The 16,729-nt window shown below is 38.6% G+C and overlaps 1 protein-coding gene and 1 long non-coding RNA gene across 2 annotated transcripts in view; one reads left to right on the top strand and one right to left on the bottom strand.

The window, feature by feature from the left end:
• The window catches only part of LOC136710082 (uncharacterized), a 52,329-nt gene that overhangs the window by 4,512 nt on the left and 31,088 nt on the right, over positions 1-16,729 (top strand). The window lies entirely within an intron of this gene.
• Positions 8,515-15,838, bottom strand: alx1 (ALX homeobox 1). Its single transcript, XM_066685750.1, has 4 exons — positions 15,613-15,838; positions 13,213-13,454; positions 10,773-10,901; positions 8,515-9,217 (listed from the first exon to the last, which is right to left on the bottom strand). The coding sequence occupies exons 1-4, from the start codon at positions 15,836-15,838 to the stop codon at positions 8,879-8,881; spliced, it is 936 nt and encodes a 311-aa protein (XP_066541847.1). The 3' UTR covers positions 8,515-8,878.

Genomic DNA, 16,729 nt, shown 5'->3' with positions numbered 1-16,729 from the left:
ACTATATGTCATTATGTAAATAAATTAGAATCGAAAAGAATGGCAGTGCATGCATTGTAAGGCCAGTTGCAAACCTGGCTAGCAAACATTTCTTCTGAAATGAAGAGTACTAATAGATGGTGTATCCACTTGGCTGCGGTAACTATTTCTGCTCTTCTGGGAAGGGTTTCAACACTAAGTGTTGGAGCACTCCTGTAAGAATTTGATGGCATTCAGCCATAGGAACATTAGTGAGGTAAGGTACTCATGTTGGATAATTAGTTCTGGGTCACAAAAGCCACTCATGCTTATCTCAAATGTACTGGACGGTGCTTTATTATTCCAGAGGATGCAGTTCCACTTTTTCACAGCCCAGTAATAAGGGTTTTCTATCCCTCTAGCCCTTCACATTATTTATGGTGATTTCAGACTTGTGTGCAGCAGTTCCAGTGTGTCCAATGTCATTTTCTGGGGTTTTATTTATTTTTATTTTTACTTAAAACCTGTGTATGTGCAGTTAAGTATCTGTTTTCTAAAAAAGATGGGTGCTCCTTGACGTTCAATATTGTAATCAAAAAACACTTTTTTTTATTATTCTGAGGATGTTTCCTCACCATTTGATAGCTCTCAGTTCTGTCTACATGCTCAAAACTGGTCTAATACATTCATGAAGCCCTGGTGTCAGTAAATGACTGAAAAAACAAATTGTCTCAGCCAGATATGTTAGGCTTCTTTTCTCTCTGCTCACAGCAGATTCAGAGTTTCAAAAGTACAAACCAAGGTGAAAATATTGCTCTATTTCTGCTCCATAGGTGGATAATATTAACATATTGACTCTCCAAATTCAATAGACAGCTAACTACATTACTAAAACTTACTACAAAACCAAACCACTCGAGTTACAAATGAGTTTCTGTGGCAATTCAAACAGTGGATAAAAACTTACAGACAAGTTCAACTACAGCCACATAAAAACAGTCATATTTGTTTCCTCAAACATACCACTCCACCCTAAAAGATGCAGAGCCTCTGAACGTTAACAAACCAGAGAGAACAGTGTTTTGCCACAATCGTAGATGTCCCCTTTAAGGTAGCTGAACTCACTGGTTATAATAGGTGTCTTCAAAGTTTCTCCTATACAGTCTATATCTCACTGTGCATGCCCCTTGTTCTTTGTGCTATATGTTTATGCACATGTTAAGTAGAGAACAACATGGCCAGTTGTGGCAGTAAAGCAGATGAGCTGGTGCAGATGATGGGGATTGGAGGCTTTAAAGCTGAGCTTCAGAAGAGAGAGGTCCTGCTGAGAACTCTGCTGGAGCCTGATTACAGGGGAGGGGGTCACTCATCTGTCATCTGATATGGGATTTTAATGTAGAGAAAATATTGGGTGATCTCTCCAACAGTTGAGTAAACTGATCTTAAACAGGGGTTTAGTGCACAGTGAAAGTCATTTTAATTACTGATATTCATTTGTACTCTATCAGTGATCGTTATCTAGTCAAACAGTTTGCGGAAATGTAGCCACTGAACCCTGCAAATATACTACAATGGCTACTACTGCTTCTACCATGTATTACTGTTTGTATCTCAGAACATTCTTCCATTGCACATTCAAAAGCCAGATGTGACCCAAACATCATCCAAGTGAAATATGGTTTCTAGCTGTAGTTAATTCTCAAATTACATAGTTTGAACTCCTATAATGAAATAGATTATTAAGCTAATAATATTCTATTCATGTGTGGTCAATGCATGCTACTCTAAAGTGTTTTTATAACCCTCTATGAATAGCACTTGCTTTGGGCATGGAGTACGTACACTGAACATCCCTGGATTAGGAAAACCTACCTTCAATCACTCTACATTCTCTCAGCTCCACTGACCACATACAAGCACTTTGTAGTTCTACAGTTACAGAATAGTCCACCTGTTTCTCTGCATACTTTCTTATCCCCATTTCATCCTGTTATTCAATTATCAGGACCCCCCACTGGACCACCACAGAGCAAGTATGATCTGGATTGTGGATAATTCTCAGCAATGCATTGACACTGGCATTGTGTCGGTGTGGTGTGCTGGTTAGTATGAGTGGATCAGACACTGCAGTGCGCCCAACAAAGCTCTGTGTAACGTGTCTCACCTATGTCAGAAGCATTCCTGAATGCAAATTGCTGGAAATCACTGGCATATCAAGGCAAGGTGACATTCACGTCTGATGTGATGATCAGGTGTGGAGTAGTGCTTATGAAAGTTGGTGGTTTTTGCTGGATTCTGTGAGACAGTGGCCCATGCATAAACGTCACGGCAAAATCTGGCACGCGATGTGTTTGTTTTTTGCACATAATTAATTGTGTGTTTATTGTTTCTGTTTGTCGTGGCATCGGCAAACATCGTTATCTCAGCAGGGAGCTGCTTCAACTATTCATGAGCACACTGCTTATCACACACACACACACACAGTCTGACTCACCACTCTCTGCAGAAGGTGGTGCTGACTGCATTCTGTGGGTGAGAGAGAGTGTGTGTGTGTGCATACTTCACCGTAATGGAAATCTTGGGACTCATCCCTCTTAAAATTAGTTCTCTATACTGTCATGAGCTCATCTTGTCTGCTGACAGCTCATGTATAATGTCCTGTTCTCATTAGAGGGTAGTGTATAGACCCCTGTGTAACACACACAACTCAGCACCCATCCCCCCCTACCCTGCACACACACACACTTTTTCATCTCATTCATGACCAGAGGTCAATTGAAATCAAATCAAGCAGGATTATATTTTCAGGAAAAGCAGGTGCTTTTCTATTTCTCATTTGGAGAGTTATGAGCTTCAGAATTGTGAAACCTGCTCAGACATGCTTTCAACAAAGGTGAGAGCTGTTAAAACTAATGTAATTATGCCCTGATTAGAGATGCCAGTTACAGTATAATTCATAACAAAAAGTGCATTCAAAAGGACACTGCGCTGCAGAACATGACTTCCCAAAGTACAGTATTGGATGCGGATGGTCATTTACCTAACCATTTACTGAGACAATATTTGTATTCAAAGTTTTTATATTTGTAACATAACTATATTAAATTACTGAATAACTTCAGCTGACCTCTGACTAAACCAGGGAAACCAGAACCCACACAGAAACAGTCCAAAGAATGTGTAAATTACAACTATGGATTCTGAACGTGCAAATTCTTAGATGAGACGAGAAGGATAATGAAAATCCACAGACAACGTAGGGGCTGGAGTTAGCAGGAAAAAGTGGAAGCTTGTGGAGACCAAACACAATCTGCTACGTACAGTAAAATGACTGCTAATAGGCCCAGGGATGTAGCAAAAAATAAAAGATTCTTTTGTAATGCTGTTTTATAGTAATGCACTATTTTATTTCAAGTCATGGAACAGTGGGCATGTTTTGTATTTGCTTTTTCAAACTGGTCATATCTCAAAAACCTAGAATGGCATTTCTAGTATTAAAGCCAAGACAATATGTGAAAATGCTTAAAGGAACACTTTGTAGTATTATTTACTTCAATTTTGTCTTTAAACAGAGCCCCTGTTGTTTCTGTTCTGGGCTCAGAACTGCAGCAACTGTACTATGTAATGTATATTACCCCCTATAAAAAATTTTAATATTTATTTATTTATTTATTTATTTACCCTTTGAAGAAAGACCACCACAAGCATTACATTCTGGCTCCAGAAAATACTTTTCAGTTTCATTGAACCAATTTTGTGAATGAGTTGTGGGCAAGTGTGAGGAACCAGTGTTTCCATACACATCACATTGTTACACACGTTTTCAAGTGTGTAACAAGAAAATTCACCACATTCAGTTTGTTTTTGACACGTTCAGCTCTTGCTGCAGATATTTTTCGTTACCACTGTCCACATACATCTTCAACACAAGCGTTATGGCTTCTCAGTGTGATCTATATGATTTCATACCGCCCTCAATATGTGGCCTGACTCTGTGTGAGAAGCCAATAAAAAAATCACTTCACACACAATAACTCACTCGGCTTGTATCGCATGGGAGAAGGTTCTGGGAATTCTTTCATAAATCATGACGCTCAGGGCTGCAGCTCGCAGCACTGCTCCTACTGAACACACCAAACTGTCTGAAGAGTAAAGAGCGATCACCGGCCCCACACTCACCAGGCTCTGAAAACACCACAGCCCACTGCATGCTGGGAGTTTTCCTAAATGATGGGACCCGGCTGAAACGTCCATCACAGAGTGTACACGGCATCCAGATTGAAAGAAAACAAGGCAGGCAAGATGCCCACAAAGAGTCCTGTATATTTGGCCTCGGACAGTTAGACAATGTTTCTAAGAGTGGACAGTTAGACCTGAAAATATTGTAAATATCTCACAATTTGTATCTACCTCACACGATGCCACAACCATTTTTGGTCCACTCTTTGGTGACTTGTTAGCTGGTGTACAGATTGACCAGTTAGTATTTTCTTCAGGTTCACTGAGCTGCCCAGTAATGATACATGAGCAGCAGTTTGATAAGACAAGGTGACTAGAGTCATGTGATGAAGTAAGCTTGTGCAACACTTCAGCCTCCCAGTTTTGGCAGCATTGTGGACATAGAGTGAGACCTATGTTCATTTAAAATGTCAAAATGTACAGCAACAAAATACTGATTTTGCTAAGACACTGTGACACTGACACAGACACTGTCTGGACACTGATGGATGGTCTGGACACTGATGGATGACTGTCGAGACCCTCCTCCACGCTTCAGACCAGCTGCCCACGCTCCAGCAACCACCAAGTGCCTTGAAGCTGTCCCTACACTGAAGTTCTCATGGACTACTAACTATCATCACCAGTAGATTGACCAGAGGAGGATGGGTCACCCCTTGTGAGCCTTGGTTCCTCCCAAGGTTTCTTCCTCAGCTGGGGGAATTTTTCCTTGCCTGGCTTGCTCACTTGAGGGTTTTACATTTGTTTTTACATTTCATGTCAAATCTTTTTTCTTACTGGAATTCTGTGAAGCTGCTTTGTGACAACATCAGTTGTGAAAAGTGCTATATAAATAAATTTGATTTGCTTTGATTTGACTGTGAGGCCGTGTCTTCTGTCTCTCTAAGTATATCACAAAGTCTATAAGACACAAGACAGAGCCATGGCAACATCCATATCAACAGGTTTCTCAAGCCACACCATGAACACCAGCTGGAACTCCAGTACGTAAACACACTGAACTTAAACAGCAAAAACCTAAAACTATTTTACGAGTAAAATTGACCTATAACCATCCCAACATTTAGTTATTATTGGAATAAAACTTGGGAATTCTTACATAAATCATGAAGCTCAGGGCTGTAGCTCGCAGCGCTGCTCTCACTGAACACACCAAATTGTCTGAAGCATCTGAACACTCACCAGGCTCTGCAAACACCACACCCCAATAAAGGGACCAATAGAAATGCTGTGAAATTTCTCATATAATACTGTCCCATTGACTCACATTCAAAGTGTGAGTTATCCTTCTGTAAAATTACCGCTCTGGAAACATGAGTCTTTGTTTGTAGACACTATTCTGTTGTAGAAAGTAGACTCCTTTCATCATAAACATTTTATCAGAGGTAAATTCTGCTTTACCATTTCTTGGGTAAATATCTACAACCACTCAGTGCTGTTGAACACCTAGTAAAACTCGCTCAGTGCTGCCTGTGAACACTTAAGCATCAGCAAGGCCACAGTAACTCTACACCTGCTGAGCCTTTTGGCTATTACTTGTGTGAATAGCCGCAGAAATGCAGCAGAGCAGACTGTCCCTTCCTAATTGAATTTGAGAGAGCCTTCCGGCTATTGTAATCCAATGAACTGATGTCAGGGCTCTCTGGCAGCATTCACCAGTGGTTTAGAAACTGGACCCTAGTGAAAGGCTTTTGGCTCATAGAATAATAATTATCTTGACATAACCAGAGTGCATGTCACTGCAGGCTTAAAACCCAGTATTTGTTTTTACATAAATTGCACCTAGGCTTCATCACTTACATTGTTTATAAATGTAAATTAGTGACTTGAAATAAGATTTGGTGACATTAAGTTTATTGGATACATTCCCGTTGTATTTTATTTTTCCCTAAGGGCCACTTGTAGCATTTGTGTAGATTTGGGTGCCAAGAAACAGTCATCATTCATTTTTACATGACTATATTTAAATCTCTCGTTATCCCACAAAATCAAACAGGCATTTCTTTTGTTACTGTATCTTTTCCCCTGTTCAGAAAGCTGAGGTTTCCCAAAACACAGGCCCTTTAAATGTTTTTTTTTGTTTTTCTTTTCTTAAGTTATATTAGGACAATTACAATATACTACTGATGGTGGGACTAGGGTGGATATTGCCCAGGTTATCTGATCATTTGTTTAGTAAACAATGCTTAAAGAACACACGACTCACAAATCTTTTCTTTAAAATGAATCTTTAAGAAACTAGATGTGGTTCTTTTGTAATATTGCTTAGAGCTTTCTGAGACCTGAGACGTTTTGGTGTTAGCCCAACGTAGGTTCGGATCTGGTTTCTTATGTTATCGTGGAGACTTCAGTGTGAAAATGCATTATGTACTTTCTGGCTGAAAATGTGATTCATGGTAATACATTTACAGTGCTTTGAAGACCATCTGGAACAGGCGCCTTCAGCACCATCTTTCAGTGGAGGAATCATGTCAAATCATGTAGAGCTATTTATTTAATGACCATCTACAAGACCAAATAAACCTCCAGTATAAATGATCTGTTCACAATGATGCCAAGAGGCTTATCTGAGGAGCAGAAACAAGGCAGAGACTGGAAAAAAAGAGACTCTTCTGGGACTGCTTCCACTGTAAAGACGAATCCAAACACTGATAGTTCAGACAGAGAAACTGGCACAGGAAAACTTTCCATAATCTGCAGAGTCCTGAGTTTTACCTAAAAACAACACAGAAAAAAATAGAAACTACATCTTTAAGCAGCTCATTCTGAGACAGGCTGTTTGAGATGTGTGTGTGTGTGTGTGTGTGTGTGTGTGTGTCCTGTCTCCCCCGCATGTGTGAGAGCTGCTGTATTAATGACTCAGGCTCACCCCACAGGGTCAAACCCATTCTGCCTCGCTGATAGATCTCGTCTGCAGTGGTCCACAGTGGGCTCCCACTCCTCACATGTGCCTCTTCATCCGTCTTATAGCTGAGGAACAAACTCAAACTCTCCTACTTCAGAAACACTGTGTGTGTGTGTGTCTGTGTGTGTGTGTGTGTAAGTGTTTGTTGGGAGGCAGTGGATCAGTAGCTTGAGCTTGGCAGAAGCAAACGGTGCCCATGAGGCAAAAGATAAGGACATTTATAAACAAACAACAGATACATACCCACACAAACAGCCTGAGCAGTTAAAGTAAAAAACAGTAGCATAATTCAGGCCAAATACCATAATCTCATTCTGATAACGTTCTAGTGTAAACACCTCCCAGAATGAGGCCTGAAGATGTAAACGCTTGGATTTCCTTTTTTTTTTTTTGTTTAATTTGTGTTTTGTAAAATATTTTCAAATTTAAAGTGTAAAACATACAAAGGCTTAGTGCTGGGCGCAGATCAATACCACGATTAAATGTACATTTTACCACAATAACGATTAATGAAGGATTATTTTGTTATTGTATTTTTGACCCTCATACTTCAGTGATGAGGCTTGTACTGTAAATATGCTCCAGTGTTAAAGCTGGGACATTTTTTTCCTAATGTTGCTAGGAGCTTGTTCCTCTCTTGTTTTTTGAGCACTGTTTATATTTGGTGTGTGATTGGGCTTTGGTCGCTGAAACTGTGTTTTTCTCAGCGTTTACGTTTGACTTCTTTTGTTCAGTGTCATTTTAAATATAGTCAAAACACAGCACATACAAACCACAGACGCTGTGTTTCTCTTTGGCACAAGTTGCTCGAGTTGCTTGGTCAGCCTCAGCGTTTAGGTTGCTTCCATGTGGCAGACAGTGGGGACAGAATTTTAAAAAACTGTTTTAAAAAATTCATATAATCGGTATAGACAAGATTATCTCGATTAGAAATTCTGAATGTCAATTTCAATTACTTTTTGAATAATTGCCCAGCCCTACTATCATTCACATAGTACTTCAAACAGACCGTGTTGTCTTTACTTTATATAATTATGTGATAAAAGTTTGAACTGCAAATTATTCCAACAGGCAGATAAGGGGGGCTTTGTTTTCTGGTGATATATATATATATTAATACATTAATGGAAGTCCTAGTAATTACAGACATATTTAAACAAGATTTTAACCATTTGTTATTTTGCGTATTTTAATCATATTGTTTCAAAATGCTATAAAACACATTTGAACCAGAAAAAAAATATTTTCAACAAAGGTGGAATTAAAAGAACAATCATAGTAAATGTCAAAGTATCAATCACTAATTTAATGAAATAAATTTTATTGCAATAATGGTACCACAGAGGACGACGTGCTCCTCTGATTGTGGCAGAGATCTGAGCTGTACACAGCTTTGCTTCAAAGCGCACAAACAAAATGTTAGTATTTCAGAGACATGGCCTCTGCTCCAAGTCCTGAGAACAGAATGCTGCTAGTCTTCTTTTGATCTGTGTGCCGCTGTTTCTACATCACTGTAAGTGCATCGGAAATAATAAGGCACACTGGTGAAGTTTCAAGTGTTTCTGGAGCGACTCATTTCCAACTACAGCTAACTTCTATTTCCAAGTAGTTCAGAGTGTGAGGGAGGATCATGCTGATGGGAATTTTGAGGATCTTGAACAGCATCATCCTTTTCAGTCAGTGAAGAGCAGGGAATCCTTCCATATCTGAGTCTCTGTCAATACATTATAGTTAATGTTTTAAGACTACTAGATATCAGAGTCTGACAGAGGGGGCTCACATGGCCCAGGAGATGTTGGCTGTGTGTTCTTTGGCTTTCATCCTGAGGACAGCGATGCTGGAGGAGCGCCGCTCAAACTCGGGCTTGCTCTCGAACGCTGCGTGGCCATTGGGTGCCGGAGCCAAGAGTGAATCAGCAAAGAAGTTGTTGAGGGAGACATGATTGACACCGAACTGGTTCTGCTGGTGGTTGGGGAAGCCCACGTAGCTGTGCTCAGGGGCTCGGGGAGAGTGCGGGTACGGAGAGGACACACAGGGTGGAGAACCTCTCGGGATCATGCAGGAAGACACCACGGAACCACCGGGGGACGGAGATGGCCACAAGTTGTTTGGGATCTGTGTAGTGTGAGAAAGGAAGAACTCGTCAAAACGCAGAGCTTCCAGAAGCGGAATAACATAAATGTTCCAGAATTTCTTCAAAAATCAAAAATAATTTCAAAAAGTAAAAGCCATTCACATTGGTTTTATGTGCAATGTTCTGTTTTAAAACATAATCAGAGCTGTTCACATTGAGGGTGACAGAAACTCTTATGAAGTATTTAATGCCTCTAAGGGACATTACAGTAAGGCACTGCATGTTTTAAGAAAACTGTTCTAAAACCTATATTTTCAAAGTAATTGACCCCTGGTTCCTATGACGGCTACTGTACAGAAATCTGAATTGGCGAGTTGCTTCACCGTTTGTGGAATTTCCGTTAAACAAAGCCTTTTTAGCAAAAGTCACAGCTTAATGGTCCTCTATAAGGTTATGACGGCCATTTATTAGTAGTAGTATGAATAACCTACATGATGGAGAATGGGCTTATTAAATCAGTTTTACATGGCAAAACAAAATTAATTCTGTTATATTTTCAAGCCATAGAACATATTTTGTTTTATTTCCCAATGTAACAGCACAAAGATTGTTAGGATCCAAAAATATCTTCATGAATTTGGATGAAAGATGATAGTCCAGAGCTGAGGCTAAGGTGGACAACAGATTAAGAGAAAAAAACTCTCCACAGAGGAGAAAATCTATCCAGACCATCATAAAGCAACACGTCTGAGCTGATTGATTAATTACGATTGCATAGAGATCATGACTTTTATGGCTTATCAGTTGTTTGACATTGGCTGTACATAATATTCTCTGAATATCAGATATGACCTCAGCTTTTAGGAAAATAATGACAGTCCAGCATTAAAGATAGTCCAGATGTTCTTTATGGTGCAGAGACCCTGTAGATGTTTCACTCCTTTGATCATTAACTAAATAGCTTCAAGCCTAGTAGATAAAGCAAGACTTGGTGTTTTATAGTGTTTCTTCCTTTAAAGTGTTACTAAGTGTTAATAAAGTATACACTGTCTCTCTATAAAAAAATCTATCATTTCAGTTTCAGTTACATAAGAGACATAGTTTTCTTTACAAAAAATTGCTATTTAAAAAGGTTACAATTTTTACTCTGGGTAAATTTTGCATCTTCATTATATTCTTTAGTGTGTGAAGTAGGTTTTGTTTAATACCTGGTGGGTGCATTATGTTCAAAATACGTATTGAAGAGCTGACTCTGTTTTTATGACAGAAATTGTCATTAAATGAAGGATTTGTATATGTTTTGACAGTTGTTTCTTAAGAAAAATCGCAATATTTAAACAGGTGGTTTGCTTGTGTTAAGACACTTCAGATAAACAACGAAAACATGGCCTTTTTAAAAAGTTACAAAATGAATAGCCCCCATATTTCCAAAGAGTAGTATAAGTAATATTTCTATATAAAAATTAATGTTATGTTTGCTTTAAAAACAAATACACATTCTGGATCATGCTGATATATTTCTCCTGACATGGATTGTTGAAATGAAAGAAAATGATGTATGTTTTTTTAAATTTAAGATCCACAGCAGTTTCTGACCTGTGAGTACGTGTCTGTTCTCGGTAAAGCTGTGAGCTCGTACGTGTTGCTGTAAGGGCCTTTGGGCTGCTGCAAGTGTCCATAGCGCTCTCGCTTCCTCCACTTCGCTCTGCGGTTCTGAAACCAAACCTACACATCACAGTCAAACATTCAGATTTATTCATCAATAAAAGCTCCCAGTTATTCCTCTCACCCTAACAGTAAATTCAAATGCCACTGATTTGTCAACACTCATCCAGAATGATGATTTTTTTTTAAACAGTTACATTCTGAGGGCTCCAATGTGAACTACTTTTTTACCCAAATGTAACTAGTCCAAATGTTTCAGTGGCAGCGACAGGACCCAGACAGCCAAAGACTTTAATTTTAAATGTTCATCTAAAAATACAGATTAAAAAAATGAATTCAAGGCAGAGAAGTGATTGTAGGGCAAAAGAGATCCCAAAAACCAACTCACCAATATTTTACCTTTATTACTATTTTCAATAGTAAACATTAAATATTAGTTTATTTAAATTTATTTAAAAATACCTCTTACATCAGGCCACTCAAATTACCATATTTAGACAGCATCTCAGCAATGAGAAATTTTGAAGATTTGGTGGACTTCCCCTTTGACCATTGACGTTATAAATTGAGTAGCAGAAAGCAAAATGGGTTATGTACATGTCAGAGAAAAATGGAAATGAAATAAAGGGAAAAGAATTGCTGGGAATACTCTACACCCTAATATCTAATATCTGAGTAAAGAGAGAGGACAGGAAAAAGGATTAAGTGTTAGTAAGTTAAATTAGTCATTTCTGTGACCTACTAAAGGTGATGTCCATTTATCATGATAAATAAATCAAAGCCAGGCAGTCAGAAAGTAGTTCAGCTTCATTTATTAACACCCAACGATCTCAGCATCAGGAAAATGTGACTCGGAACTGCTGTACAATTAATGATAATATAAAGAAGAAAGGAGGCTGTTTGACTTACAAACTGAAACTATGTCCACATTAAACAAACTGCATTGTATTCTGAGTCAACAATGTCCAGATACCGTGATATGAAACAATAAAAAATGAAAGATGTACACATCCTCCACAACGAACACACTGCACTCTGCAGTTTATCACAGTCGTTGAGTACTTGCTGAAGTTAGTTCTTTACTCCGGCTGGTCACACTACTGCGTAGGTTCACTAACTGCCTCAATAAACAAACTGTTTTGTAGTTTGCAGGTCCCTTTGGCTCTTAACACTACATGCCCCTGTCTCTATAGCACTATTAAATATACATTTTAAGCTGCTGAGAAAATGGGACGCCAAAATAAATGGCATCTTTTTTTATTTTATATTTTATTTTCAACACCATATTATTTGTGTATACATTGGGTATAAAATTAGCAGAAAAGGGCTCATCGAAACTCAGCATGCAGTGGTAGATTATGTGGATTATTGCGCAATTTCAACAGGAGTGCCCAAACTTGTGGTTGTGCATTATGTAACTAAATGAAAATGTCCGTCTGTAACCACTTATCCTGTTCAGGGTTGCTGTGGGTCCGGAGCCTACCAGGAATCACACCCTGGACTGGGGCGCCTGTGCTTCGCAGGGCAACACACACTCATACATTCACACCTATGGCATCTACCAATGTGTGTTAGTATGATTGAATGGCCTAGCTACCAACCTCATACCGAGCTGCCACATGGAGTACTTCACATGGCTCCAGAAACTGCTAAAAGTTAGCGAGTTGCACAAGAATGTCTGAGAAAATTACAAATACCTACAACAGCTCAAGAAAATTAGAAAATGACATGTGGCCCTCCTCTCACCAACAATCTCTCTCTTATGGACTCCTCCAACTGTAGTCAGGCATTACCTGTTCACGTGTTTATGTACGCTCCAGAGCCTACCCATAGTCACTGGGCTGAAGGAAGGAACACACCCTTGACAGGGTGCCACAGTGCATCACACACACTCACACCAATGGGCAATTTCACATAGTCAATCCACATAATTGCGTGTTTTTAAATTGCAAGAGGAAACCCATATAGACAAAGGGAGAACACGTCAAACACCTCACAGTGACCTGAAGTGAAACCACAACCCCAGGATCATAAAACTGTGTAACAGCAGCACTATCAGTTGTGCCCCTTTGATTCCATTAACTAAATAAATGAATGCTGTCTCAATGGTATTGAAGGCGAACATAACTGTTTATTCACTAAAGGTACAGTATAAATATACCTTCAGTAGTACAAGTGGTCTTAAAGTTCAGTCAGTAGTGTTAAAGTACTCTACAACTCTGATGTGATCACGTTTTTAATTCAAGAGTTAAACTAAGTTATATGACCTTTAATAATAATAACTTTAACAAACACACACATTCCTGAGCTGCATTATTTGTAGTTATGATAATGACGTCATCCTATTAAAGCAGTGAGTAAGGTCTCTGACCTGAACTCTGGCCTCGGTCAGCTCTGTCCTCATGGCCAGCTGTTCGCGGACGTACACATCTGGATAGTGTGTTTTCTGGAAGACCTTCTCGAGCTCCTCGAGCTGCGCGCTGGTGAACGTTGTCCGGTGTCGCCGCTTCTTACTGCTGGACACGTTACTGTTACTGTCCGCGCTCTCCGTGAGCTCGTGCACGTCACTGCGCTCGCGACTCTCGGGGGCGCGCGCGTTCTCCTCCGCCGGATCTGCGCACAGACACACGCCCTTTAACACTGAGCCTCGTACTGACATCAACGTTTGTGTTGGTATTGTAACTGAAAATTCTGCTAATGTTAGTGCAGAATGTATTTTTTTTGTTAAGAATATTAGGCTACATATAATAAAAAAATCTGTCATTTCCTCTTAAATAAATGCACTTTATTTTACACTTGAACAAATAAAAATCAATGACGTGAACATTTGATTATTTCACGGTGTGTGCTGCAACACACGTTTCTCAAACGTTCGGGAACTTCTCACTAGTAATTAACTAGCGACACGTTAGTGTTAATATAAATGAAATGTAAAGGTCATTTTAAAGGTAATGCAGCTTAACAATCAAAAATTAACATTACTAAGTTATATTCGTTAGAGTTTTTTTTCTAAAAAATTGTGATATACTTTTTAACTTCCATTTTTAATATGCTTTTGAAACAAAAATTCCTTTCAGACTCGGTTGTTGAATTTAATTTACAGCGTACCTATACTGACCGATGGGTTAATGCACCTCGTTTCTCTGTGTCACTGCTTCTGACATCTGTTTATCATCCACTGCACAGATAATAACACTCGATAATCAAAAAGGATACTTTTTCAATTGAACAACAACAAAACCACGTGGAATAATCTCAAGAGCCGAAATGGCATAAAAGTCGAATCATTTAGCCAATAAAACGAGCGCAGTGTTTATACTGATAGTTGGAATACTGAAGTAAACACAGCTCCGTTAGTCTGCTGGCTCTAAATGCTCCAAGTCAAAACGTCTGCAGTTTGAAATGCTCACGCACGCTTTGTAACTAAATATGCTGTCAGTATCTACTGACAAATATAGCAGTGTTTTAGAGCACAACGAGTTATATATATTTACACTGTCCGTGACTCATGAGACGTTCTTTCACGTTTCTTTAGAGATTAGGTCTGGTTTATAAACTGCGTACAGACTCTCACTGAGGCCTTTATTCTCCAGCAGTGAACACTTTCAGAATTCATGTGACTGCGAAAACACAGTTTGAGTGTCCTTTGACACTGTTGTTCAATCCTGCGGAATTGACTGCAATATTCAAAATATATTACAGAAATGATTAATGCCAAATCAAACAGCACTGAGACTGAGTACAAAGTAAATTCTATTAAATGTATATTTCATACGAAAATCAGATATTTACAACCTATACACTACATTTAGAATACATTTCGACTAATACAACTGTAGTAACATCACATATTTTGTATTTGTATCTTATGGAGACTAACGTGCTGCGCTTAAATTTAAAGTTTACGTAAACTCCAGTTATATTAAACATTGGTTTACAATGGTTTGTAATTCATAAATAAACAATAAACAACATTTTTTATAACTTTATTCTAGCATGTTTATAACCCAATTATTTCTATATTAATAATAAACTATGTCATGTTTATAACCTATACAAAATAAAAATAAATAAATAAAAATCATAAGCTACGTTTCCTCAACAAGGTTATAAACATTGCTTAAAAATGATACAAATCTGGGCACCAATTACAGTGTTTATAACAAAGATGTTAATCAGTGTAGACTACAGTAGAATTAAAACTCCATATACTTATGTAAACAACAAAAATGTATGCTAAATGTTTATAATCATGTGCATTGTATTATTAAAACAGACTATATATTTATGCCCATTCTATCGTAAGATTGCCGGCTTCTTATGATGTATAGTCTTGACTAGTAATGATAAATATACTACCTATATTTTGTATTTCATTTACTATATTTGTATAATATGTTGACTGTCGTAATATTTATGTGGACTTTAATACAAGTATGTACTACATGTTTATAATACATGATATTAAGATCACAGGCTGTGTATTCAAAACAGACAGAGCAGCAAAGACCACATGTTTATAACATTATGACTATAGCTCATAAACTATATGTCTATAAGAGCACACAAGATAATAGACTAGAATATGTACATTACTGTTAACAAAACCCTTGACTGACTACATTTCTGTGTAGACTACAGAAGCTTACTGACTGCTTTATAACTAGAAAGACTAGAAAGATAAGTTTTAACCGTTAGTAAAACGGCATGGTTTATATTTAGAGGCTATTACTCAGAGCACAAACATGTTTAGAAGTAAAAGGCCACTCACTGCTGTGGTTGTCACATGGCGAGGCTCTGTCCACTCTGCTGGGCTGCTCACTGTTTTGGAGGGAGTAAGAGTGGACACATTTGGGTGAAGTCTTGTCGTAGTACTGCACGCTCTCTAAACTCTCCATCACCTGCTCCAGCGTGCTGCTGGCCGCCATGTAGAATTCACCGCCCTTCAGAGTCTCACTCTTCAGCGGGAACTTGTCCGTCATGTATTCCATCATCATCCTCGCCGCGGGCCTGTCTGTCTCTCTCAGCGCGCGCCACACTCTCACTGGGATCTGCGCGCGCGGCTCATTAGTCTCGTCTTAAAGGGACCTGAAGAGTCTCTCTCTATATATGTCGGGGAACAGGGGGCTTCCATGAGCCTTCCCACTGCGTAATATGGAGAACAGTAACTCCACCCACAGGCCTCAGACAGCAAACGTTCAGCATAGACACCAGTTAGCTGTTAGAAAAATCACAGCAAACTTCGTAATCTCCCAGTAAACCCTCATAACCTCAACTCCATGTAAATTCTTAGTAAACTCCCAACAAACTGCCAGTGAACTCCCAAATTCATGTAACTCTCAAACTCACCCAACTTCTCAACAAGCACTCAGACTCCTAATAAACTCCCATTTATCACCAGAGAGAAATAATCAGGTCTCTCAGCCCTCAGGTCCTGCGGGGACATCTTTACTAAAGCGCTTTTTAAAAGGAGGATGCGCGCCTTGTGAAGTCACTTGTAAAAGTAGCGTTCCGCAGTATGAATTCACTGGATTCAAGTTGTCCTCTGAATTATATTTCATCAGCGCCATCACAGTCGTTCATATTACACACTTTTGGTAAGAACTAATTGTTAAGTTATTGACTTTATTCACGAGGATGCTTTTGAACTACGTTCATTCAAAACATTTTTATTGTCGTGAATTAGAAACAATCTCTGAAAAAGTACCAGTAAAACGGTTGCAGCAAGTTTAAACAATATGCAATTTTATGCAAAACACCAATAATATAATAAAAAATGTATCTTGTTATTAATAATAATAATAATAATAATATTAATATTAATATTATTATTATCATCTAGTCCACAACTTACTTTGGCTACTTATTTTTTGTTTTCTGATACATGT

The sequence above is a fragment of the Hoplias malabaricus genome, chromosome 11 (genome assembly GCF_029633855.1).
Source record: "Hoplias malabaricus isolate fHopMal1 chromosome 11, fHopMal1.hap1, whole genome shotgun sequence".
NCBI classification, from domain to species: domain Eukaryota; kingdom Metazoa; phylum Chordata; class Actinopteri; order Characiformes; family Erythrinidae; genus Hoplias; species Hoplias malabaricus.
The sequence above is the reverse complement of the archived record's forward strand: the minus strand, read 5'-3'. Positions and strand labels throughout refer to the sequence as shown.